Here is a 27,320-nt window from a genome sequence, read left to right as displayed (position 1 = left end):
CCTAAGGAGGAAAGATGACACAAGGTTCTTAGAGAAGCAGGGAATGCTGCCCATGAAATTGGGAAGAGTTCTAAGGCCATCTCCAACCAATTTTATGTCCATCATACTACAGTGAGAAAGATTATTCAAAAGTGGGAAACATTCAAGGCATTCTCAGGGGTGGACGCCCCAGCAAATTCACCCCAAGGTCAGACCTAAGTTAGCATGTTAAATGTTAAGGTTCATGACAGTACAATTAGAAAAAGATGAAACAAGTATGGTTTGTTTGGAAGGGTTTTCCGGAGAAAGCCTCGTCTCTCTAAAAAGAACATGGCAGCACAGCTTAGGTTTGCAAAGTTGCATCTGAACAAACCACAAGATTTCTGGAACAATGTCCTTTGGACAGATGAGACCAAAGAGGAGCTGTTTGGCCATAATGTACAGTGCCACATTTATCAAAAACCAAACACAGCATATCAGCAAAAGCACCTCATACCATCTGAAGGAGTGGCTCCACCCCCATCGTCCAGCCCGGAAACTGAGATCCAGCGCCGAGGGCCTTCTGGAGGTTCCCTCACTGTGAGAAGCCAAGTTACAGGGAACCAGGCAGAGGGCCTTCTTGGTAGTGGCACCCGCCCTGTGGAACGCCCTCCCATCAGATGTCAAGGAAATAAACAACTATCTTACTTTTAAAAGACATCTGAAGGCAGCCCTGTTTAGGGAAGTTTTTAATGTTTGATGTTTTATTATATTTTTAATATTTTGTTGGAAGCCACCCAGAGTGACTGGGGAAACCCAGCCAGATGGGTGGGGTATAAATTATTATTATTATTATTATTATTATTATTATTATTATTATTATTATTATTATTTCAAGTACGCTGGTGGAGGGCTGATTTGGGCTTGTTTTGCAGCCATACAACCTGGGAACCTGGCAGTCATTGAGTCAACCATGAACTCCTCTATATACCAAAGTATTCTACAGTCAAATGTGTGGTGATCTGCCCAGCAGCTGAAGGACAAGGATCCCAAGCACACCAGAAAATCTACAACAGAATGGCTGAAAAAGCACAGAGCCAAGGGGTTGCAATGGCCCAGTCAAAATTCAGACCTCAACCCAACTGAGGTGCTGTGTGGGACCTTAAGAGAGCTGTGCATAAACAAATGCCAGCAAACCTCAATGAACTGAAGCAATGCTGTAAAGACAAATGGGCCCAAAATCCTCCACAATGATGGGAGAGTTGGATAAGGTCCTACCACAGCCATCTTTCCCATAGGGCTAGGTGGTGCATCGTGCCAGGGCGCCGGCCTCTCAGGCGCGGCTTTGCTGGCGGTCTCACCTTTCCCTGCATGCCTACCAGCTGCGCCCCACCAACCATATGGCTGGTGGGCTTGCAGCTTCCCTCCCAAGCCTCCTCGGGAGGAGAGCGATCCCCACAGAGGCTTAGGAAGGAAGCTGCGCCCCGCTAACCATATGGCTGGTGGGCGCACAGCTTCCCTCCCAAGCTTCTGTGGGGATCACTCTCCTCCCGAGGAGGCTTGGGAGGGAAGCTGCGCTCTCCTCCTGTGGAGGCTTGGGACGCGTGCAACTTCACTCCCAAGCCTCTGTGGGGATCGGTCGCCCTCAGTGTCGTGGGGGAGAGTTGCCCCCCACAATGGCTGGCAGTGCGCAGCTACGGCCACCCCAACACTATCTGTGGTAATTTGGGGTCGCTGGGCGGATATTTGCACCCCGGTGTCACATCTGCTAAAGATGGCCCTGGGTCCTACAGAAAACAAATACTTCATATTACGTCATGTTATTGCTGCTAAATGTACTCTACAAGCTATTGAATCATAAGGTGTACCTAGTTTTTCATACATGGCTTTTCCATTTTGGCTTTATTTCTGTTAAATAAATCATGACACAGTGTAGTATGTCATGTGTTGTTGCTCATCTGAGGTGGTATTTCCCTAATTTTAAGTCTTCATATGTAAAACTACAGAATTCAAAGAGGGTGCACTTTCTTTTTCCCATGACTGTACTTATTCCCTTGGTTTGAGAGTCACATAACTCCATACCCTCCCACATTTCTCTGATAAAAATAGGGCGGTCCAAAGGAAAAGCGGGACAATGCAGGATCACATCAGAAACCAGGATGGCTTCTTTAAATTTGGGACTGTCCCTGGAAAACAGGGAAACTTGGAGGGTCTGTAACTACTGTGTTTCTTTTAAGGACACATTCATATATAACTATTCTTCAATGTGTTGGTCAAAACAAGTAGGACTTACTCAGTGGATTTACAAATGCTTATTAAGACTTGAGAGTGGATCCATTACATGGAAGGGGGAAATATCTGGAAAAAGTGGGGTATTTAACATCTTGGTCTGCATTCAAAATCCCCTGTAAAGCAGGTAAATGGACTGAATAAATAAATAAATTGTTGTGTGTGTTGGCTGAGCTGCAAACAAAAGAGTTCCTTCACAAAGGGAGTACCATAAAAATATGGAGTTTTGAACTGGCATCCCAAGGAAGAGGGCAGCACCTTAGAACCGGCGATCAAGTGTCAAGGTAACAAGCAAGTTAAGAAGCTGAGTGACTGGAGGCTAAGTGCCTCCCATTGAATTAATTAAGGCATCACTTAAACTTTAGCAAGGGCACAGTCAGGGTGTGCTAGAAGATAAATCCTGTAATATATATATATATATATATATATATATATATATATATATATATATATATATATATATGCTTTCGTAGATTTTCACGGGTACAGGAATGCAGGTTTTGGTGTCTTCGGGTGTCTTCCCGTGTAAGAGTTGGGGTGTCTAGGCGACGTTTCGACGAGGTCTCACTCGTCATCTTCAGGCTGGTGCTTTCGGCTTCTTGTTACTGGAACAGAGCAGGATCTCAGTGTTTGAGTTCCTATAAATACTGTTGAGGGGGTGTGGTGTATAGCCTCCAACGTTCTGGGCAGAGAGGAAGTTCCCAGGTTAGTGTGTCTTTTCTTCTTTTGTTCATTAATTACTTGAGGGATATCTTGAGTGATTTCTTGAGTGATATTCTGAGTACCACTTAGGAGGGTCATTAGGTGTGGATTAGTTGCTAAAGCTTTCGTGTCTTGACCTCTTGAGCTTGTGGAGAGTTTTTTTTGAGAAGATGGCTGTACTGCACTTAGTTGTGCTCTGGCTTGGCTTCGTGTATAGGGGCGAGCTGTGGTTTTGTGCCCTGTGCCAGCCTGTGTACAGACACCATCCAGTAGCCAAACCATAGTGGCACCTCCGGATGCTGCACCCCCCTGCAATCCCTACACAGATCTGGCTGGCATTTAGGGAATGTCCCTATATTTCAGAGCACATATGATATTTAGGACCGATATCTATGGTCCTTCACTGGCTCCACATAATGTCTTTATGGTACGGTAGATGCATGTCACAGACATGAATTCAGGTTTCAAAAAAGTCTGAAATGAGTTAATAACATTGGTAAAACAAGTAACCACAATGACTGCTGTTTAAAAAGGGCAATTTAAATCTTTGATATATGCAAGCACAAGCCTTTGAATTGTCCTTTGCCCTCTTCCTCAAAATACAAACCAAACCACTTATTTTAGCTAGAGGATTTTTATCAGGATGTCTCCTTCAATTAGAAGATGTATTTTGGGATTAAAAATAGAACTGACATAACTACTTGTGGTAGGGATTTGTTTATCCGCATGGCCCAAGGATAGTTTAATAATGACAGATAAATGGAATGCACTTCTGCAGCATATCAGGAACATCTCTGTACTGCTTTAAACTAGTCCTTTGGTTCTCCTAGCCTAGTGCTGTGGCTCTTCAGGGTTTCAGATGTGAAACAGGCCATTGATTTGGGCAGCTATGCAAAAGACACTTGGATCACATAAAACATTTGGTGTACTTGCAGCAATAGTAATGGTGTTTGTTTGTGGCAGTTTCTGCCATTCATATTAAGCACAGAAATATCTGCCAGTATCAACAGCAAGATGTGTCACTGGAATGGTGAGCGCCCTCCCCAGAATTGTGGCTTTGCACCACAGGAAAATAGCCCTGGCTGAAGTGAAGTACTTATACAAGGAGAACATGCACAACAGCTTTATGCAGCAACTGCATGATCCCCCCGACTATGCCAACAGAAGACAAAGTCATTACCAGATGCGGAATGGATGGAGCTCTGGAGATGGATGCAACCATGGCACTTCAGATAAATGATAAATGGCATCTAGGCTCCCTATCCGAAATATGGCCAGTTTTTCCAGCCAAACCTTGACCCATATGCCTCTTTCATTATGTCCACACGTCTACAAATGTCTGCTGCAACAAAACTATGTTTGCGCTGTAAAAGCAAGATGAGAGACTATAAATACGTTGGGTTCCAGGAAGGCAGATGGTGTACCAGAGACATAAACATCAATACTCCTGTAATGCAAGCAGTGGGATTTATTGCGATGACCATTTCACTAAAGGTCACCATAAGCCTGCTCTCCCCCCACCTTTTTTTTACCGTTAGATGGATCTGGTAGACAAGACAAAATCCACACTGAATGACCTATAGGAAGGTTAGGAGGTGTAGGAAGAGTCGTCACCTGCCAATTCTACTCTTGATTATCAGAAACACAAAATAAAAACTTATAATTCTGTTTGAAAACAAATCAGTCTCTTACCAGGCAACCCAAACTATATACAAGTGGACACATCTGTTCATCCACCCATGTTTTGCCCTGGGCTCGGCTCACCACTGGTGCCCAGACCATGGAAAGTTGCCCATGAGGGAATGTGGTCATTGGGCTGAAACAGGCTTCCCCACCTCTGCTCTGCATTCCTGTGACAAAAGTGGGAGGGGCAGGGACTTCTAAACCTCTTTATTTGTCCCTCAGAATTCTCCCTAGGCCACACCTCCTCTCCACAGGCCACGCCCCCTCACTAGCCCTGCTTGGCATGCAGATGTCTTGCTCAGATGTCATGCCTCCTGCTTGTCTGGATGCAGGATGGAGAGGGGTGTGTGAGCGTGAGCAGAAACTAGCATGCCATTTCCATTCCTTGCTCCACCCACTTTTGCCATGTGGCCCTTGGAAAGTCACCCAGAATGGAATGTGGCCCTCAGGCTGAAGAGTAGCCTCACCCTTGTAGGCCTCCTGAGCAGGCCAAGTCCTCAATTGACTTTTTTTATTTATTTATAAAATGCAACATTTTATTTTATTTGTTTTTGCATTTCTGCGGACCTCAGAGCTCCACCATGAGCATGCTGCTGTTTTTCTGCAGTTTCGGTTGTAGCTGCCATCACTACCTGAGTTCACTATTAGAAGCCGTGCTTCTTGAGCAAGTTATGATAGTCAAAAGCCAGTGGTGAACTCTGCATTCTTCAGTGCAGGGCAAGGGCTTTAAGTTTGTTTTCACTGTAGTTGAAAGTGATTTCTGTGCACCACAGGAAAGACTGGAAACTGGCAGAATTTCTTTCATCCAAAAAGTTTGTGAATCGCTTGCCCTCCATAGTGATAATGATGTATTAGACCAACATTCCCAGCAGGTTCATTAGTGCTTGACCAGATGGCATCACAAACTATGACTTTCCAGATCCACTGAATTATGCTTCATTGAAAGCATTATTACACCCAGGTGAGAGATTTCCTGGATGAGGTTAGATGGCTTCTGTCTGGGTTATGGGAAAATCCATGTTTTGTCCAAAAGCTGAAATGCTACAAGTCTGCCCTGGCTTTCTGCCTCTCTTTGTTTCTAGGTTAGCAGATCACTCCATAGCCAGGAACTTGGTGCTCTCTTTGTCTGGAAAGATTTTAGGGCCATAATAAAAACCCTCTGCTTGCAAGGCAATTGAAATACTCCCCACCCCCCACCCCTCGGAAACCCAGTCATGCATCCGTAAGAAAAAAATCAGTAAGGTCCTAAATGAAGTATGAAGGTGCCTCACAGTAACTCAGTCCTAGATAACCACATGCAAAGCAATCACACAACTACTGGCATTTTACAAGTGTTTTCTGTAGTCTAGCTTAATAAATGAACAAGCTGCTTTTTCTATTTTAAACTAGTCAGATGATCACTGCATTTTCATGTGTGTTATTGGTATCTAGGATTGCCAACTACAGCTTCTAATTTCCGTGCACTTTGAAACATAACATGAAGTGTCTGTGTTGTTCAGTTCTTAGTAGTTTTGTTCTCCTTGAGCTTCTGGACCAAACTGGGATGCCCTCTCCTTCACCCCAGGGTTCAGCACTGATCTGTTAGCAGGCACAGAGGTAATTCTCCTCTCTCACAGTTGGTCAGCACAGTGCCTACAGATAATAGCTGCCACGGTAGTCTCCATTATCAGGATGATACAGGGTAAGTAGAAAGAGACATAGAGAGCAATCCAAACCCACGGTTTGCTGGAATTAGCAGAGTTTGAAATAGGCAGCTCTCCATCCGAAGTCTTTCATCCTGGCTCAGATGGAGAAAAGTGGAAATAAGCTGTCTGGGCCAAGGCCAGAGTAAGCCCTCCAAAAGGGGCAGGATAGAACAGGGGCAGACTTAGCCCTGCCCCAAAATCCTTTCAGCTCAGTCGCATGATCAAGACACCTAGCAGAAGTTTCACTGGCAAAAAGGATGGTGTAAGTCAAGCTCTATTTTAAAGGGTTATTTTCACTCTGCCAGGCTCAGCCAGCAGTAATCCCCACTTCTGAATGGAGTTTGCCCTGGAAGAAGGTGTGGGGTGGGGGGAAAGCACACATATGCTATGCCCCAAGTGGAAAACCCAAGTGTGTGGGAGGGGGGAATAAGGAAGACAGTAAGGGTCTCCATAACTTGCTCCTTTGTTAGGGTTACCAGACGTCCCCATTTCTCGGGGACAGTACCAGGATTTGCGAATAAGTCCCCGGACAAATTCCATCCCCGGAATATCCCCAGATTTCATCTAATGTCCCTGGGAAACGCAGCAGCGGCAGTCTCAGCAGCCCGGAGCAGTTGGCTCTGGCTGGCTTCAGGAGCTGCTTGGAAGTCCCCACATGATGGTGGAGCAGGGGCTCAAAGGTGCAACTTCCAGGCTGCCTCCACCTTCCCTGACCCCAGCAACTAAGGTGTGAAGGGAGGCTTCATGCTGCCTATCGGAGCAACCTCCCAACTCCTACTTTCGTGCAAGCAGGAGCGGGGCAGGGATCTCTCAGCTGTGAAGGGAGGCTTCACGCTGCCTATCAGAGCTTGCATGCAAGCAGGAGGGGGCAGGGATCTCTCAGTTAGGCAATGGGAAGCCTCCCTTCCCAGGTGAGGGATTCCCGCCCCCTCCTGCTTGCACACAAGTAGGAATGGGATTGGGGCTGCTCTGATATGAAGATCCCTGCTCCCTCCTGCTTGCATGCAAGTAGGAGTTGGGATGGGGCTGTGCTAGTGTGAAGCCTCCCTTACCAGCTAAGAGATCCCCCCCCCTCTTGCACGCAAGTAGGAATGGGATTGGGGCTGCTTCGAGAGGAAGGGAGGCATTGTGCTGCCCGAGCCTCGCAGCCACTGCTGCTTTCGACCCTCCTTCTCTGCCTTCCATGCCTGACCCATGGCGCACAGCTTCCCCACCACCACCAGAAAAGAACCAACAACTCAGGGGCTGCCCAGGCTCATGGAGAAAGGAGAGGGGGTGGCAGGGGGGTGGCAGGGGGGTGACCACCGCCTTGACCTCAACTGCCACATTTCCCCTTCCTCTGAGGCTTCTACAGTGGTACCTCGGGTTAAATACTTAATTTGTTCCGGAGGTCCGTTCTTAACCTGAAACTGTTCTTAACCTGAAGCACCACTTTAGCTAATGGGTCCTCCCACTGCCGCTGCGCCACCGGAGCACAATTTCTGTTCTCATCCTGAAGCAAAGTTCTTAACTATTTCTGGGTTAGCGGAGTCTGTAACCTGAAGTGTATGTACCCTGAAGCGTATGTAACCCAAGGTACCACTGTAGAAGCCTCAGAGGAAGGGGAAACGTGGCAGTTGAGGTCAAGGCGGTGGTCACCCCCCTGCCACCATCATCGCTGCAGCATCAACATCCCAAACATTTGTTTGTTTGTTTAAAGTGTCCTCGTATGCATTGAAAAAAATCTGGTAACCTTATCCTTTGTAACCCTTAAAGGAAAGCTGGCAGCACTTCTCCCTGTCCCTCACACACACCCCTGAACTGGTGGGACAGTTTCTGCAGGGCCATAGCTACCATTTTGCATGACTCCATCCCACACCATTCTGGGACTGCTGGGGCCAATGCTGGCATGGGAGGCAATGCTGTTCCCCCATCAGCTCTATGGGACTCGGCCCTCCCCTCTGTATCCAGATGTTGTTGAAGTAGCAGGGGATACAGCCATGGCCTCAGCAGCAAGACTATTGCTCTTGTAACTTAAGGGCCATCACAGGGTTGCTGCTTCCACATTAATTGCTCCTAACTCTGAGGTCCATGAAGCTGCAGATATAGTTGTAGCTATCAAAAAGACTTATTTTGAGCCTGTTTCATTAATCCTGCCCTAGGACACAACCTGTGTTGCATTGTAGAAATAAAACACTGCTCCTGACAGAAGCAGAACTCTTGCATCCAAAGTTTCTTTTTCAGCCTGCCTAATAGTGTCCATATGCATCAGCTTCATATTTTTCATCTCTTAACTTTCAGACATGTAATTTAGCTACACAGCTGCAGTTTAAAAATTATTTCTCTTTCTACCCACCCTCCCACTGCAGCCGCCAGTCTTCTCTCTCTCTCTCTCCCTCTCTCTCTCCCTCCCTCTCTCTCTCTCTCTCAAGTGACTCTGTGCAGTTCAGCTCAAGACAAATGCACGCCAGCCAATTTGCTGCTACCCAGGGAAAATGTTAGAACATAAAAACATTCCCTCCCCTCAGCTTCAGAAAGAGCCTAGGGCTCAGGGATGCAAGTATTAGTAAATCTGATGCCATGCATATGCTCCTATTGCAAGTGCTTATAGACAGACCTCTGGCATCTGTCTCTCTGTGTTAAAACAGGCTTAATTGTAATAATATCTCTCTTCTGGATTCTGAGCACACAACACTACAAAACTGACTATGACTGATACCATGATTAAAAATGTTTTCTTTTGGGGGGGGTGAATATATCATCTGTGCATTTTAATGAGCTGAGTTAATGATTGTGAGTCACGTGTATGACTCACATGTGTGTATGAACTTAACAGTGCCTAGTTTATTTTTTGATGCTTTTTTATTTTGTTTTACAGATTATAAATGTTGTATTGATTTAATAATCATATAATGTGTGTTTTGCTTTAATTGCGATGTTTAGCTTATTTTTTTAGTTGTTGCCTTATTAACAGTGTTTTGTAAATTGTAATGGATGCATTTGTAGATGTTCTATTATGTTCTAGTTATTTATTGTTCGTAAGCTGCTTTGGGATTCATTTGAATGAAAAGCAGCATAGAAAGATTTTATAATGAATCAAATAAAATCTTCTGCAAGATCTGAACAGTGAGTTTTGCCCAGAAGCCATGCTGGAAAGGAATCCTCTGCTGCCATCACACCCTCCAGATTGGCTTCCCTGCAATCTGCAGACCTCATGACCCTTGAAGAACTTCAAGCATGATGGTTTACTGCCCTGATCTCAATGTCCCATTTTCACTCTTGGCTCCCTCAGTAGCTGTTGCTTCCCTTTCAGGATCACATTGTGGGGGAAGCGGCAGACTACAATATTGGCCCAACTGTGAAAAGATCTGCAACAGTGACTGCACACTTCTTGGTTAAGGGAAGGGACAGTTTTTTAGGAAGCCAGAGGTAAATGGTGACCATGGGCGCTAGTCTGTATGGAAAGGGGACTCATCTGGGCCAGAAGGTCGCACAGTGAAGGTGAACCAGAGACTAGATGCAGAGGAGCATCAACTGGTTGGAATCAGAGCAATAAATCTGGGCCTGAAGTCATGGCCAGCCATACCCGTCCATGGAGTCCACACATTGAACCAGAAGAACAACATGTGAGGTGGGGGGGGGTCGTTTGCTATCCTTGATTTGCCAGCAGGTGTGGAGGGTAGGATAGCTCCTCACATCTAAAGAGAAATTCATGATAAGAAGTTTCTGTTTTATCACAGCCGTTCTGGGGCAACCCAGTCAGATGGATACATATAATTATATCATTACCACCACCACCACCACCACCATTATCTTTGATCTTCACTCTTGTGCCATATAATGATATTTTAAAATAATCTATTTCTTGCTTCTGGCAAAACCATATATAAAACCATATATAAATGAGCTGGTATTTAAATGCGGTGTGGGAAACCTCTCTGAGAAAGGTCACTGCTCTCAGCCAAACATTCCCCCCCCCCACTTCCCCCCAAAATCTTAGAAATGGTATTCCTCAGATGGAACCTTTAAATGTGCCTTGAATTACACTTTTGGCAAAACCTGGCAGCAACTCAGGGAAATGTGGAGCTCTTTGTACTGAGACATTTTTTGCTGTCATGCTGAAGCTTTCTAGCTTTTTTCCAAATTCCTCTCAGATGTTTTGCCTGAGGACAAACTTCAAATTCATTACAAATTTCAGTGTTTTGGTAGCAAATCTAGTCTTTGAGCTGTGCCACAGGGCTCTTTGATATTTTCACTGGAATAAACTAATGTGAGTACCTCTATGGAATTTAAAAAGAAGAAATTTTATTTTCCTTGATTTAACAGTGGAAACTGTTCACAGTCTCTTAATCAAACTTAATGCCTAGGAAATGTTTCATTCAGTATTCTATTTATTCCTCACTGGTTCCCTCTCCCCCCCCCAATTGCTAGTTCTCTTTCCTTCACACATATAATCTCTCATCAAATCTATGTGGCAGCAAGAAGAGAAGAACGGAGCTTTGCAAATCTGCAAACAAGTGTCTTTAGGTGACTGAAAAAAGTTTATGGAATATTACTTGTCAACAGAATGCAAAACTTGGATAGATTCGTGGGGGTAGTTCAAGGCTTTCCACTTCCTGGCTGAGTAAAAAATAACTGAATGAAGAAAATGTAAAGTATAATATTAGACAATTTGTGACCTAATCTTAGTAATATAATTTGCTTTCAGATAGGACAACAGCATTGGCAATTGCTGTTCATTCAGACCAGCAAATTTACACACATCCTTCAGAGGTATGACCCCTTTCTGCAAGAAAGAATGAAAATGGTTGAAAAGCTGACATCCAACATGAATTATAACAGCAGAGGCTGAATCTTCTCAAGGTCTTTTATTTTACAGAGCTTATTACTATTCACATTCTTACTCAAGTCTATAAGCTGTAAAATTCTCCCTTCTTGTAGCAATAACTCACTTTCTAGAATGACACCTTGTACTTTCTCTCTCCCTCTTGCATGGACGCACACACACACACACACTGCGACTTTCATTGTTATCATTGCTCAGTGCAGCAGTCAAAACTTAGTTTTCCACATCCTTCCATTTAATTCTACCGTAGAACAATAACAATACACCCTTTAATACACCTATGGAGTTCTTCTAAGGGGGTTGGTTCCTGTGCCTTCTTTGCTTTCCTCTAAGCTGAGGCAAGCCTCTTTCCACACAAGAGGCCAGAGCAAGTAGCCCCACACTGTGGTCATGCGGGGTCTGTGAAGGACTGCCCTCAACGTTTAACCTTTAGCCTTTCAGCTTGTGGCCCATCAGGCCGAGCAGAGCCACCAGTCCCCTCTTGAACACATGAAGCTGCCTTGGAATGAACCAGGCCACAGGCCCATCAAGTTCAGTGCTACCTTCTGAGGCAGGCTGTGGACTTCCAGGGCATCAGGCACAGGCTGCTTCCAGCCCTGATTCTTTCTTTTACTCTGGGAAGACAAGGGATTGAAGTGAGGGCCGTTTGCATGCCAAACATTCACCCCCATTTTTAACACTCCTATGCAGACACAAAAGTCAGAGCCTTATTGACATACAGCATCATGATCAGATACTGTACTGCAAGTAAACTACTGTTCTCCAATGGGACGTGCATTGGCTTGGCTAACTCACAACGTTAAGCCAATCTATGGCACAAAGTAGGACTGCAGCTTCTAATTTGCTCCCCTCCCCACACACAACTTCCATGCTACTGTGTCATGACTGGGCTTAGGGCTATGTGTAAACTTAGGTTCATGATTTGTCTTACAGCCAACAAACCAGGAGTAGTAAACAAGGTTTGTTTTGCACTTACCAATCACGTTTTTTTGTGGGAGACACAAACTAAAAGTCTGGGTTCACACATAGCACTAAGTCATGGCTCAGATCCCGGTTGCGCAGCAAGGGGGGAGCAAAGTGGCCACACTTTTCTGACTGTGAATCAGTACACTTGCTCTTTCATGCTTGCTCATGTTTTGACTAAGCATCACATGCAAATGTGGCCGTTAAGAAGGCCAATTTCAAAAAGCTGAAGGAGCTAGGGGGTGTGATCCCGTGGTCAGAAATACTCAATGAGCAGGGAGTCCAAGAAGGATGGGAGTTTCTAAAAGGAGAAATACTGAATGCCCAAATGCGGACAATACCAAATTGGCCTTCTTAAAGTCCAGAGTGTGTGTCCAACTACACTCAGTTTTCCCTTGCCTCTGTATCCTGGAACCCAGGAGAACAAGAGCACTTCCACTTCATTAATCCGTTCCTCCCGATTGGCAAGGATCAGGTCCAAGACAGATGATGCCCTTGTTGGTTCTTCCACCTTCTGGGAAATGACATTGTCAACGAAGCAACTGAGGCATTTGTCAGACCTTCATGCTTCTGCTAATTAATATTTGTTAGTTGTTTTTCTCACGAAGTGACTCAAACTGATTTGCATAAAAAGCTTATGACATTCATTTTTTGCATATTCATTTTTCAAGAGCTAAAAGCATTTTTGCACTCATTTTGTGAAATTGTGTCCGTTCAAATACCCAGCAAGCATCTATGGTGCTCTTCTTTAGATGCTTACTTAAAACATTTTGAATCATCCTGGCTTTCCCTTTCAGCATGACTCAGCCATGCTGCTCATCATATGGAAGGTGCTTAACTGTATCTTCTGTTTCATTTTGTCCTGGGGCAGCTGTGTGGCTCACTAGCCCCACCCACCTCAAACCTCACACTGTTAACACTTCCCACTCTTGACTAACCTGGGTAAGCCCACTCCCCACTCCCTTCACACATCACAACCTCCCCCTCCCTCGTGATAATGCCAGACCTTCTCCCCACTCCATGCAATTGGTAGGCCTCCTTTGAACCTTCCCAGTCTAAATTTTGATGTGGATCTCTTCCATTTTGCAGCCTTGCTTTGCATCCCCTTCTCCCCCATGCCTTCTCTCCCCTCCTTTCCCATGACCTCCCCACATGCACACAGACCACCCCCACAGAGTCTTCTGGATCTTATCTCCCCCACACACACTGCAACTGCTAAGCCCCATTTCCACAAACCCACCAAATTCTGAAGCAGACAGCCCCATCTATTCTGCGTCTCCTTGGTATCTGGGTTTTCATTTCCAACCCCTATTCCAATGCTACATCCTCCTTCCTCCTCTTTTGCTAATCCTCTGTCCAACACATCTGGCAAAGCTCTCTGGGTGCAAAAGAAACTCCTCTGTACATGTGCAGAGTGCCTGTGTGTTTTTTTCACCACCCCATGACTGGTCTCCTTAGTGCATTCCTTTTTCCTTTTCTCTTTCTCTCCCACCTCCCCGAGTGATTCCCCGTCTCACTACTTCCCTGTATGGGACACTTCCCCACACTATTTCCCCTTTGATACCTACACTTTAGCTTCCCTCCATGATTTTGTATCCCTTTTCTCCCTCCCCTTCTGGTAAACCCTGCTTTCCACCCACCCCGTCATGAATCTTGCTACAACAGTATTCTACTCAAAAGTGGCACCAAAAAAATAGTCAAAAGGCAATGTGTGAATTGAATATTACATTCAACAGCTGCAGTGTGCTGCGGAAGGTTTCAGTTGCAGTGATTTTTCTAACTTCATTCAAAATTCAAAATTCATAGAATCATAGAGTTGGAATAGACCACAAGGGCCATCGAGTCCAACCCCCTGCCAAGCAGGAAACACCATCAGAGCACTCCTGACATATGGTTGTCAAGCCTCTGCCTAAAGACCTCCAAAGAAGGAGACTCCACCACACTCCATGGCAGCAAATTCCACTGTCGAACAGCTCTTACTGTCAGGAAGTTCTTCGTAATGTTTAGGTGGAATCTTCTTTCTTGTAATGTTTCTTCCTAATGTTTAGGTGGAATCTTCTCATGAAAGGAAACAAGTGGATAATGATCTTTGATCCTGTGGGCTTTCTAAATAGTTTTATTTATTTCAATAGTTCATTTTCAGTCTCTCCAACAACTTTCCACTGTTGAGGTCTCTTCTGGTAAGAGAGAAGAGTTAAGTGGTCTGCAAAAACTGAGGAGGAAACCTTGAAGATACCTGCTACCCTAGAATACAATATAATTTCTGCCAGCAGTTTCAAGGGAATGGCTGGCTTAATATGGAATGGGAGGAATTAAAAGGTTTGTGGGGAATACTGAAATTTATTGAGAGTTAGGTGTAAAATAGTGTTGAAATCTGTATTAAAAATAACATCTCTTCCCTGTACCTAGCGTCGGGCTGACACCCCATATTTAACAGCTAATATTTTAAAAGCCACAACCAAGAGGAAACACCATGATAGCAATCTTGCATAGTAAGCAATGGAATGTGTTACAAAGATGTTTCTTGTGATCTCTCTCCCCCCCCCCCTTCCTGGTCTGCATCATGTTCAAGTCAATGCAGCCAGCAGCAGCAGCAGCAGCAGCAGCTGGGAGCTCCAATCTGCAGCCAACAGCATCAGCTCACTGAACCTGCACACCTCTAGGGACTGATTCAGAGCCTCACTGACCCTCTGGACAGACTACTGAGCATCTCATCCACAGTATGTTCTGGGATATGTACTGGCAAAGCAGCGGAATGCCCTGTGGGTGGCAAAAGCTAAAGAGAAATTTCAAATTGGATGGAAAATAAAGGGGGAAAGGGATAAAGCAATGGATTATACAAGGACTAAGGAGAGAGAAATGAATACAGTCAGGGATGGCTGAGAAACAAAATACAAGACTCTTTATCAGCACTTTAGCAGATTTTGAATGCTAAGGGTTAATACTGACAGGAGGAGAAGATATTCAGAAAAATAATTTTCACCCTGATATATTTCTGGAAGGACGCTTTTAACCATTCAATGACTAAAGATATGTGCGTCTGGGAGCATGGTTCATGATGTTCTTCTGAATCTCACTGAAATAAGTGGTGGTTAGATGTGTCGTTTGAGGTAGATTGACACGTATGCACTTTAATGCACCCATACATATCCAGGTTACTAGCTCTTGAAAGCATCTTGTTGCACGTAATGAGAGCTGGAAGATTTCAAAAAGATGTGACATCTATTCTGAGAGTAGCCTGCTCAGTGTGTGTTAAAATGCTGTTTTATACTAGTCTGCATTGCATTTGCTTATTTGGGCTGTCGAGAAGCTTCTATATGCACAGCCCCAGCCCCACAACTGTATCTGTCTTGTGCTTATAGTTTTTCATTTCAATGATTGGGTTCCTGGAGCACAGTATAAGAAGACTTACACATTTTTAATCCAAAACTAGTGAAGAAGGATATCAATCCCACTGGAAAACTGATAGCAGGATTAAGGACTGGCCCACAGGGGTGTCATTTAGGAAAGACAAAGAGGGCAATCTATGTTTCAGACCGCATTTCTCAAGTCAACTCCCTGGCTCTGTAAACTGGGCAAATCCTAGGACAATTCCATTGCCTCGCATATATGTGTGCTAAAGGCACAAAACAGTTTATACTAGGAAAGCCAAAAGGATGGCTTTTGGACCAGAGTTACTAACTGCTTATTATGAAGTATAAAAAACATAAGTGTAACAAATGCTCCTGAACTGCCTTGCTTTTTGGGTGGTGGTGGTGTGAGGAGAATTCAGCCTTGAGTATATTCAGGAGAAGACATTTCACAGTGCTGTTACTCACACACAGACCACTCTGAAATTTCTCTGGCCCTGAAACTTGAAATGCTGGAACTTCTTGGCCCATAAGCAACAAGGTTTAGGATCATAGAACAAAAATGCTCTAATACTTTGCTACAAAGCAGGACCTGCCTATGCCAAGCCCCTACAGCGGAAGAAGCCACTCAATCAGGAATACAATGGGTCACAAGAAGTAAGGAAGAGGGGAAATATGTGCGAATGGCCAGGTTCAACTTTGTACAACTCAATGCTCCTGTTCTTCTTAGGAAGGCCACAGTGAAAAGATAACCATAAACCTTTCCCTTTAGCTGTGGCCTGTGCCGCAACACATAACAGTTATGACCTTGCACTGATTCTCAGCATGAAACAACCCGGTAAAAATATCTTTTAGCAACATGCACCAGTTGTAGGAGTTCAACCCCCACTTCTCCAAAAGAAAAAAGATGATAAAGTGCTTTGTAAAACAAAAGTGAATTGTATAAGTATTTGTAGTTTTTGGCTTAGAGAAGCTACTAATTCAATGTGTTTTTCTATCAACGTCACAGATACCTAAGTGGAAGTCCAGCAATACCCAGGATCATAGTCTTGTCTAGATGATTATGTCTCATGGAGACACTTCTCTTCTAGCAAAGCCATAATCCTGAACTGAAGGCCAAGGCAGCAAGCCCATATATTAGGCTCAGCTGTGAGTAGCAGGGATTGTTCTCCTGCTACACTCTCTGTTTTGCACCTATGCAATTACTATAGCAGCACCCTTCTATTTGCCACACTAAATCTTGTTGTTCCTCTTCTACCTCTTAGCACACTTCCTTTGTTCTTCTCCCAGAGTTAGGCAAACAGAACTGGCATTCTTGTTAGCAACCTCTGAAGACACAGAAAATGCAGATATATCTAATCCCCTCCCACTTATTATTCAGGTATTGGTGCCTGCCAATAGGATCAGAGTGTCCCAGAAGACATGAGTTCGATGGGAAGGGTTAAAATCAGCTTGCTTCCTGACACTCTCCATTCTTGAGCTCATTCATCATATTCATGGAAACAGCACCATGGAGGGATCTAAGGTTGCCAATTAAGTTAAATTAAGCAAGATGGACAGGAATCTAAGTGAACAAGATCATTGTCATGATCTAAAGCAACTTCATTAATGGCAGAAAGCAATCTTGGCTAAGACAGTTCTTTTAATCAGGTTTTTCTGTCAGCCTTATGTCTCATTAAAAAGTTCCATTTGGGAGAGATTGCTCTTAGAGCTGTATTCCCTATGAAGGGAATGCTATGAGAATATTATGAGTAAAATTTTGTTACCAATATGAGATCGCTGCAATTGCTCATACTGACATCCTTCTTACTCAAAAAAGTGTCGTTTTAAAAAAACAAGTTGGATCTTATGACATCTTTAATCCCTGATGGAGACGCTGGCCTATCTAGTCTGATCATAGGGTTTGGAATTGGCTTGGGGAGATAATCCTGTCTGACTTTATGACATGGGTACTCAAAACTTTTTCTTCTGATATTAAAAAAACAGCTCTCTTAAATATCCCAGAAATGGATCAGGCTTTGGGACTGAAATGTCCTCTATGTCACCCTCAGATTCACGGTTTGATTAATCTGCCTCCCAGATCTACCAAAAACTTTAAGGTAGAGACTAATAGTTTGAGGCAGGAGTAGCCAAAGCAGGGTCTTAACCCAAGGTACTATTTCTGGGTTAGCGGGGTCTGTAACCTAAAGCATATGTAACCTGAAGCATATGTAACCCGAGGTACCACTGTATTCTACTTTTAAAAGAGACAATAACTTAACATTTTTTGCTAAGTTAAAAGAGACTTCATTCAAAGGTCATTTGTAATACCAGAACCTCCAATCAATGGCAATACACAGAAGTATACAAGCAGGCAAACAAAGGCACAAAGAGAGTACACAGCTCACTACCCTGTATCACTTTAAATCATTTAGTGCCTGTAAAAAGGCCCAAACTGCTTTTCTGAAAGAGTTTTTGTCGCTTGCTTTGCTCATTCTCCTATAATACCTGCAGGTTCAGTAGAAAACATTAATACACAGGTTCCGTCTAGCCACAAGAGTGGGGGCGTTTCAAGTGACCTCAAGTCAATTGGAAAAGAAAATCCTACATAGCACAAAGGAGCCTTTTTCTTAAAAGCGCCAAATAAGAAAGCATATCACTGAAAAGGTTGCTTTCACAATATTGCCTCAACAATTCTAAAGAAGAAAACACTTATTACAATATGATAATAAAGAAGAATCTGGTGGCACAGGGTGGAAGGAGGCCTGTGCGTTGCATGCAAGCAGACCAGCTGGTTTCTCGCTCCTAATTGCTCTGTAGTTAGTAAGCAGGTGCTGAACTGGTGAAGAGACTCTACTGAAAAGCCCTGTGTGATCCTGAGAGCTCCAGCTGTGGAGTTATGTCTCTGGACCATTCATACAGGCAAGCCATCATGTGCAGGTGACCCAGGCCCCTTTGGCATGTTTGTGTGAATGGGTTATTTCAAACCTAGCTGTGCAGACAACATTTTTATAGCACCTCAAATATTTCTCAGTAGAGGCCAATTCACACACACAGCCACCAATCACTAAGTGTAGGGTGAGTCAAGTGCAGAGAAATCAAGAGGTGTGCATGCATGTATGAATGAATGAATGAGGTCTACAACAAACATGCACACAGAACAGAGAAGCTGAGTGGGCTCAGGAGAAGCTCCTTGACCAGCTAACATGGTTTGTATATACTGCAAGACATGGAGGTAAGACATTTACTCGTTTTCTGGAAAGAGAAAATGGGGGGGGGGGTCTTTATATATAATTATCTCTCCTAAGTAGTTTTACCTAACTAAAATTAAGAATTCTGGTTTTTAAAAAATAATAAAAGTTTAAATTAGAGTGAATTTTGGAAGCAATTTTAGAGGTTCCTTAATGGCTAAACATCTGAGGAATGTCAAGAGAAACAAATAAAATTTTGATCCATTTAATAAAGCTGCTTTGAATGGTGCTTTGAATCCTTAACTTGTCATTCGGTGCTTTTCCCCCCCTGGAAAAATAGATGCCAATATTCACCATAAAGTTGTTACAGTAAGTGCACACTTTTTACCCCCCCCCCCCAAAGATGCCAGTATCCCCTGAAGTGAAGCACTGCCTACATTACCTGCAGCAAAATTTCAAGGTGAAGTTGGATGCTAAGAGACTTTGAACTGTTGCAATTTTACTCAGTAAAAGCAGACTATACTGAAATGGATTTGGGACTCTAAACTTGGCTCTCACTGAGATGGGTAATTAAGGTTTGGGCTCTGCCATTTCAGATTGCAGGTGGGGTTTTCATGGTTGAAAAAGCCTTACTGCAAAATAGAAATAAAAATGTCCTGCACGTAAGATGTAAGGCAGGAGACATGTTGGTTTTCTACATGCAGGGATTTGCAGGGGGAGAGAAATGGAGGATTCTTCCATCGTGTGATGCCCCACCTGCTGCACCTGAAGTGCTGCTTTCCAGAGAAAGCTCTGCCACAGAAGTACTAGGCTCAGTGTTAGAAAGGAGCCGGAACAAAAGGGCACAGTTTCCACTGTCAGGAAGCTGTGAAGCTGAGCTGGCAATATACTGTAAATAGGTGCCATTGAAATGCCAGGTTCATGTCAAAATGTTCTGGCTGCCTTCCTAGTCTCTGTCTTCTTTTGATTCTCCACCACTCAGCTTTCCTAATTTGATTTTCTCCACGATCATATTACAAGATACTGCTCATTAAAATAGAAAAGTATTTTTTTAAAAAATGACAGAGAAATCCAAAAAAGTAAAAAAGGGATAACAAAGCTAATTCTATAAAATCCCCCACCACACACAATGATTACATTACAATAATCTGGATCCTACCAAGTGAAGAAAGCAGAGACCTCATTCTATTAAATAACTGTACACTACCCCAGGCCTAACCGAGCCAGTTTTGATAACAGAGCCTTAGTTCATCCGATTATCATCAGCTCCTGCATTTAGGGAACCCGTGTGGGTAAAACAGGCCTTCCGGCACGTGGCCACAGTGGACAGTGAGAGTCCAACGAAGTGACGCTGCTCTCCTCCCACACGTGATGATGATCATGAGGACAATGTGAGGGGAGAAACCTTGTTTAATTCTTACACTAGATCAGGCTAAGATCCAGGAGATCCCAGCCTCCCCCCATGCCCTGCCCTCTCACCATCCTGGTACCTGGAGGTCAGATCTTCACTTCATCCAGATCATCATTCAGTTTCCAACAATGGCCAGTCAGATAACTGTTCCCTGTTATTGGTCCTCAGCACCTGGTACCCAGAGATATACTATTTCTGAACATGGAGGTTCCATTTAGCTATCCTAAGAGACACAACCTCCCTCCATCTGATTATCATTTCATGGAGTGTTGACCCTTACAAATGGCTCGAGTCAGTTATGAATCAAGCTGGGGCGTTCACCTGACATTACTTCAGTCAGAGGAAGGGGGGGGGACGGCTGTGAATTCATTTGATCCCCAAACTGTGTCACTTTAAAGTGCAGGTGGTTTTGAGTGAGGAGAACTGGTGGGGCTGCCTCCACTGCAATTTTCATGGGTGGCTTTGGCCAGTGGGATTTCACAGACTCAGCTCCCTCACAGAGCAGCTGATGTGGGGACAATGAACAGCAGGAATGTATAGGAATGTTTTCTCATGAAAGGACATCAGCTTGCAGTTGGAGGCGATACAGTCTGGAGTCAGCTTGGCCATAATCTGCTGCTTTTGAGAAGTAGGCCTGAGAGATACCTGAAACCGTCTTAGTGGGAGCTTCTTTGAAATGCAAACCTGAAAATTACTGTTGACATATATGTTAGATTTATGGGGCTGGGGAGAGAAAGTTTATTTTGGAGATATTTGGTGCTGTGGAGAGGATATTTGGGGAGAAAACATTATTCAAAGCGGGGGTGGTGGTGGTGGCTGCAGCCCTGCCAGCCAGCCACATTCCTTCAACAGGAGAGAGTGCTGAAAACTTGTAAAGAAGGGCAGGCATTGTTTCTTTCCTTAAAAAACAACCACAACCAAGTGTTTCCGGGACTCAAACCCAGTTGCAAGCTGCGCCCCTTCGCAATGGAAGTCATTGCCCCAATCAAAGAGCTATGCTTGGGTGGTTGCAGTTATTCCATGAGGGGGTGTCTTCATGTGTTAGAAGTGTTTGCTTTCTCATTAAGTTGCACACATTGTAAGCAAAACTGTCAGAGTTCTCCTGCTCCTCCTCAGGCATCTGCTGCTTTAAGAGACAAGACTATGATTGCAATCTCCAAGAAGAGGGAAAGGCATCCATCCTTTCAATGCAAATTCAGAGAGATAGGCAATGCTTTCAACTCACATCATCCCTACCACTCAGCGAAGGTGAGGCATAGCAGCTAAGGCCCTAGCTCTAGCATTTCTCCTGCCATAAACTCAGCCTTCTGTCTGTCTCAAGAGACAATGAAGTGTGCCTCCAGGCATTCTGTTAGCAGCACTGAATTGACCTTTCTGGGATGCAAGCCTGGGCAGTGGGCATGGAGAACCTGGGCTCCCCAGACGACAAGACCCCCTTCTCGGCCTCACTGATGTGATCCAAAGAAAAGCAGAACAATGTGTGTGGCACCAGCTTGGCTGCAGGAGTTGCCAGAAGGAGGTGTACAAGGCACCATCCAACTGTCTTAGGGACTCTACTCTGGATTTGTGTAGGGTTTACTCTTTAGCCTTTTTGGCTCCTGAAGATATCTCACAGGGTAGCAGATGTCTGAGATTTCCATCTCCTAGATGGGCCACCTTCCCAGGTCTCAACCTCAGCTCCATCCGCGTCTGAGATGTGGAAATAACAGTGCCCTGCCCTAAAGAGTTGTAAGGATGACTGTAATTATGTATAGAAAATGCTACAGCACAGCTGGACAGCAGTGAGCCCTAGGCTTAATTTCATGAGGTCTAATTTCATGTGGGTGACTATGAAGGGGAGCTGGAAGGTGAGTGAGACAAAGGAGTGGCAGAAAGATGGAGAGAGAAAACTCTGTCCTGTCCCTTTGGCGGCTCTGGCTGAGCTCACTTGGACTCCAGCCCTGCCCACTGGCAGCAAATGGCCACGACAGCTTACCCTCAAGGTTCTCAACAGAAAACAAAAACAAAAACCTAAGGTTTATTACTCTTAATGCAACAGCATCCGAAACTGCCATCATGTAACTTTGGGATGACAGATGCATGTCAATTTCTCTCAATCCAAGGAAAAGGTGCATTCACATAGCATATTTTGAAATGGGTGAAACGGTAACAAATTTCTTAATTCCCATTTTGGGCCAGTCCTAACACTCACCAATATGCTAATGATTTTTTAATGATGCTTTTGGTCAAACAGAAATTTTCACAGACTGACAACAATTTAAGAGGGTGGGGGGGGAGATGTTTCTTGTCTCCAGCTGTCATCCACTGCTCAGCAAAAGCAGGTAATAACAAGACAAAATATGCCAGCTACTTTTGCAAAAACTGCCTTTTCAATAAATTTACGCTAGGCAGTAATGAGCTGTGTTGTGCGGCATTTAATCTGTTCTTTAAAAAGAAGAAGAAGCTAAAAAGGAATTCTTTCAGCGTGGCTCTCAGATATTAAAGTCCGCACATCATTTATGTTGACAGTTCGGCTTCAGGCTATAAAACAGAAGAACCTGTTCTACATCTTCGCTTAAAAAAGGAGCAGAAAACCTAAACCCCCATCAATCCACTGTCATGGTTTTACATCTTATCTGTGGCAAAAAATGAATCATTGGAAAGATTTGTTCTGATTCCACAGACAGATCCATCAACTTGGTAAGGTTGTGAAACAGGTGATTCAGAGACTGGTAATTAGTGGCAACCATCCCATAGGAATGTGTGAACACCTTGTGCAACCATTCTTTTTGCATTCGTAAGTCAGTATTCTGGATTCTGTGTTTCAATTCTGTGCTGCCCCTTTGAGTGTCTCCTTAACTCAGAAAGGGGCAAGCACTTAGCGGGGCTGGCCCAAACAGAAAAGCAAACCGAGCAACTACTTGGGGTGCAGAAATCACAGTGGGATTTCAGCTATGGTAAACTGATGGGAGGCACACCTAACTGTAGAGCAGTTTGTTGGCTGACTGGATATCTGCTTTATTGCTAATGACACAACTGAGAGTCTTCAAATGTCTATCAGTTCCCTGGGGCACAAACACAGTGGTAAAGGTGAGGCAGTAAAGAAAGGCATTAAATGGGGGGGGGGGAGCCTGTGCTAGCTAACTAAGAAAGGAGGTGGGATGGGGTAGAATCCTAACCCCTACCCTGGATGCAATTAAATTGTGAAGGCTGCACAAACTGAAGGCACCACAGTAGGTATAGGGAATCAAAGACCCAGTGGCCCAACAGAACCCTTCATGCCCTCTCTCTGGTCCTTGGGACTCTCCCCGGGCCGTAGCCCCTCCCTGGCCACACACACCCCTTGCCAGTCCCACCTTGCACCTTCCTTGAGTAATTCTGAATCGATGGAAGGTGTCCTTGAACTCTGCTAAGGCTTGCCTGGATGGAGGGTGGAGGGGTGTGAGACTGTGTGTAGAAACTATCCTACTGTACAAAGGTAGCCATCACATTTGTTGCTCTGCCCCCCCCCCCGCATGTGGCCTCCCAGTAGGGATTGCCACCCTGATGCTGAAAGTTTGCTACTCCTACCTTCTCCGTTACACACATTTAGTACAACTAGTATCAGAAATGTGCTGCTTTGGTCTCAGGAAAGCTGCACTTCAATAGGTGTAGCAATGCCCAGGCCAAAACAGTGCACAACATTACCAATCCTGCACAGTAAGAGCAGGCAGAATTGAAGCAAGGACCTGATTTGGTCACTGCTGGCCAAGCACAAAGGAGCTACCACAAGGGATGTGAAGAAGCTTACAAAGCATGTTGCTCCCTGGACATGCAACAGAAGTCAGTCAGTTACCTATATCATGTGCTTTGTGCATGAAATGAGGAGAGGTCAAAACAGCTGGAATTTCAGATCCACTTTAGCCAAAACTGAGCTCATTTGCAATGCAAAATGTGCTTCTAATTAATGTTCGGAATCCGAATTCAACAAGATCTTTTAAATTCTTTGCAGTAAAAATTCACTTTTATCAAATTCTCAGTTGCAATATTTAAAAAAGAAGACACCCCCACCCCACCCCCGGAACTTTTACAATTTCACATGTAAAATTCTGACCCCGAGAGTAAGACAGCTAGCAGACGAAGGGTTTGCTCACCTGACAGAAGCAGATCAACAGACTGAAGTCTACTTGTGATGGTGTGGAGGGTGAGGAAAGCAAAGGAAAGCAAAGTCGGGAATGCTTGAAAAATAAAATATTTTTAGTTAACAAGGAGGAAAAAATCATTTGCAGGAGAAAGGGTTCATTTGCATTCCAAACCCCGCTCCCCAAATGGTCTCTGCTTGTGCCTGAAACAGCCATTTAGTTTGGTATATATTGCAGAAAGCTACAGAAGCAGCAGCAGCAGCAGCAGTCCATCATGAATCCCTAGGTAGTGAGTCTATCATGCTAAACATCACAAAAAGTTTCATAGAATATGATGGAGGTACTCTGGACAGAGATGTCACTCATCACTGAAAGAAAGCACAAACCTGACAGTGATGTCGACGTCATGCGGCAACATACAAAAAACACCCCACCCCCAGCAATTATTCTACTATAAATGATAAGTGCAGAAAGGCCCTATAATTTGGGGGAGACCCAGATTTCCTTTACAGTTTCAATAAAAAAATTCCTTCCAGTAGCAGCTTAAAGACCAACTAAGTTAGTTCTTGGTATGAGCTTTCGTGTGCATGCACACTTCTTCAGATACACACGAAAGCTCATACCAAGAACTAACTTAGTTGGTCTTTAAGGTGCTACTGGAAGGAATTTTTTTATTTTGACTATGGCAGACCAACACGGCTACCTATCTGTAACTGTTTACAGTTTCACTCACCATGAAGCTCCCACAATATTGCTGAAAGGATAAAATGAGGGAGGAGAGAACCATGGATTGTCCCACATAAAACAGGGGCAGGTAAACCTTTTAGCTCCACGCGCAAAATCCTTATCAAGATCAGCTGTGAGGACCCACTCATCTGTCACAACCCATCACTTGACTTTGCAAGCCGCCTCCCTGCCCCTTTGAACTCCAGATCCCAGAGGTTTAAAACAGAAGTATAGGGCAACTTACTAAAGCTTTAAAAGAGCCATGTTCAAGTTGGAGCCTCAAGAGGCTCACATAAGAGTGACGTGGACTAGCCTTGTAAAAGTGCTTTTGGGAGCATCTTCCCCGCAAGCAAGCAGGCAGTTGGGGTGCAGTGGGGTGCGTGGGGAGGGGAAGAGTCCTCCCTGCCACTGCCTACCTAGTCACTCCAATGTTAAAAGGATAACATTTTAAGGGGGTGCTTCCAAGAGTGCTTGTGCAAACCAAGGAACACTTTTACAAGGGGCAAAACACTTCTCCTTGGAGCAGGTGGGCAGCAGAGTCCCCCACACCCCTGCTGCTGCTGCCACTCATGTGCTCACTTCAGTGTTTAAATTATGGGGGGGGGGAGTCCCCCCCAGCTAGGGTTGCCACCACCTCTCCATTCAGTTAAAGGAGAAGCGTAAAAAAGTGCTTCAATGCCCCCCCATCGGCTGATCAGCAGATACCCAACCCTGCTGCCAAGGCTCTGTGGTCTTGTTACTTGCTGGTCATAGCTAATGCAGATTTCGACCCTGCCCCCTGTCCATCAGCTGATGGCACCAGCGCATGTCAGGTGATGGGCAAATGGTGCGGTTTGGGTAAAATGGGCTTGTGAATTAAACCAAACTCCTTGGTGGGCCAAGATTGGCCCATGGGTTACAAGTTCTCCAACCCTGACATAAAATGCAGACTAGGGATCAGATCTAAACGTGAGATTCTCTCTCACGTTTAGAACAGAACAAAAGCCTTGCATCTTGAAAATTAAAACATCAGGGATACCGCTTTTTCATAGAAGCATTCTTTTTTGTTTTTGTTCTGCAATTCTCCACTTGCCTTCTGAAATCTACTAATCTCAGTCTCAAAAGGGTCGTACCACCTGCCTTTTAAATGTATTCATATTTTATTCCTGAACATGCTCTAATTTGTCAATATGCACACAATACACACACACACCAAATGTTCACATTGGCCCTTATTGACCAATGTGTCACCATCTCTCTCTTGTTTGACCTGTGTCGGCCATAATACTTCCACGTTATCTTCTCATGTCTCTTTGGCCTTTGGGCCAGTTCACATACCCAGAGCGGTTCAAACAATTGTAATGTGGTCATGTGAATGCTTTACTGCCAGCCCTGAATGCTGTGTATATTCTACTGTACCAGTATTGACAACTTTTTTCTATTTCACTAAATGTGGGTTGCAATGTAGGGTGTTTTGGATGTTGTTATTGGTTTCACAGCAAATTCACAAACTCACCTAGCCAATGATCCTTTTCAAATTATGTCCGATGTTTTGACTGATGTTATGACTCCCCATGTAAGCCCAGTTTGCTTCCTAAACGAGGAGGGAGGACTATCAAACCTACTGCATGCAGATTTATGAATGGATCATCCATGAACATGTTGCCTTGCATAGGGCAGAATACATCTAACAAGGATCCTTGGCTAAGAGGGTATGGAATCCAAACCTTAATCCTAAAACAGTTCAAGGCCTTCAAATAAACGATGGCTTCTCTGCCCCTTGCAGAGCCTGAAGTGCTTTGCTGGATATAGCATGTAACTCTACTGTAATGACGTTTATTCAACAAAGACCTTGACAACTGTACTCCTTTACTGATTGTTTCTCCCTTTTTGTGCTAAGTAAAACAATTAATTTGTAACAGTGAAAAATACATCCACTTGTAGCATTTCTGACCTGATATCATATTAATTTAATCTGCTTTATGAATTGCTGGAGGAAATATTCAGCTATTTTCTGAAAGACTGACTTGGGGATTATTGGAGCTGTATAATTGTTCTACTGATAAGATGTGAGAAAAAATACTTTATTTGACATTAATCTTACTGAAATGGGCAATGTATCTGAGAAATAGATTGCTGTCTAACTGGCTTGCCAAAATATCTCTTTTTGAGAGCAACTGTAGCTCATTAAAAAAAATTATTTATTTAAACAGCCTCTTTTAAGAATGTTCAATCTTTCGTCAACATCTGTTGTCTCTTCCTCCTTAGGAACATAATTGTGCAGAATTCCAGTGTAAAACAGGCTGTGTACAGACTTCTCAAAATATTCATGCAGTTACCCTGCAGATTTTTTTTTTTTACCTTTTGTATATTTCTCCCTTTCTCTTACAATGAATGCACACAACATATGGAAACACCTGAAAATAAGTTTGCAAAATGCTCTTACTGAGATGATTACTAAATATATACCTCCAGTGCT

General features: G+C 44.1%; 1 protein-coding gene across 11 annotated transcripts in view; it reads right to left on the bottom strand.

The window, feature by feature from the left end:
- The window catches only part of PCDH17 (protocadherin 17), a 137,002-nt gene that overhangs the window by 10,628 nt on the left and 99,054 nt on the right, over positions 1-27,320 (bottom strand). For 4 of the 11 annotated variants that reach the window (XM_081198273.1, XM_081198277.1, XM_081198276.1 and 1 more), the window contains exon 4: positions 24,149-24,232. The exons of 6 other annotated variants lie outside the window; for them this stretch is intronic. In XM_081198273.1, coding sequence (XP_081054399.1) covers positions 24,149-24,232 — 84 coding nt within the window. Of the gene's footprint in view, positions 1-24,148; positions 24,233-27,320 lie in introns of those variants that run through there. One more of the 11 variants, XM_081198282.1, reaches the window with a different exon arrangement.

This window comes from Podarcis bocagei (genome assembly GCF_964188305.1).
Source record: "Podarcis bocagei genome assembly, chromosome: 6".
Classification (NCBI taxonomy): Eukaryota; Metazoa; Chordata; class Lepidosauria; order Squamata; family Lacertidae; genus Podarcis; species Podarcis bocagei.
Note: the sequence above shows the minus strand (reverse complement) of the source record. Positions and strands in the feature narration are given on the sequence as shown.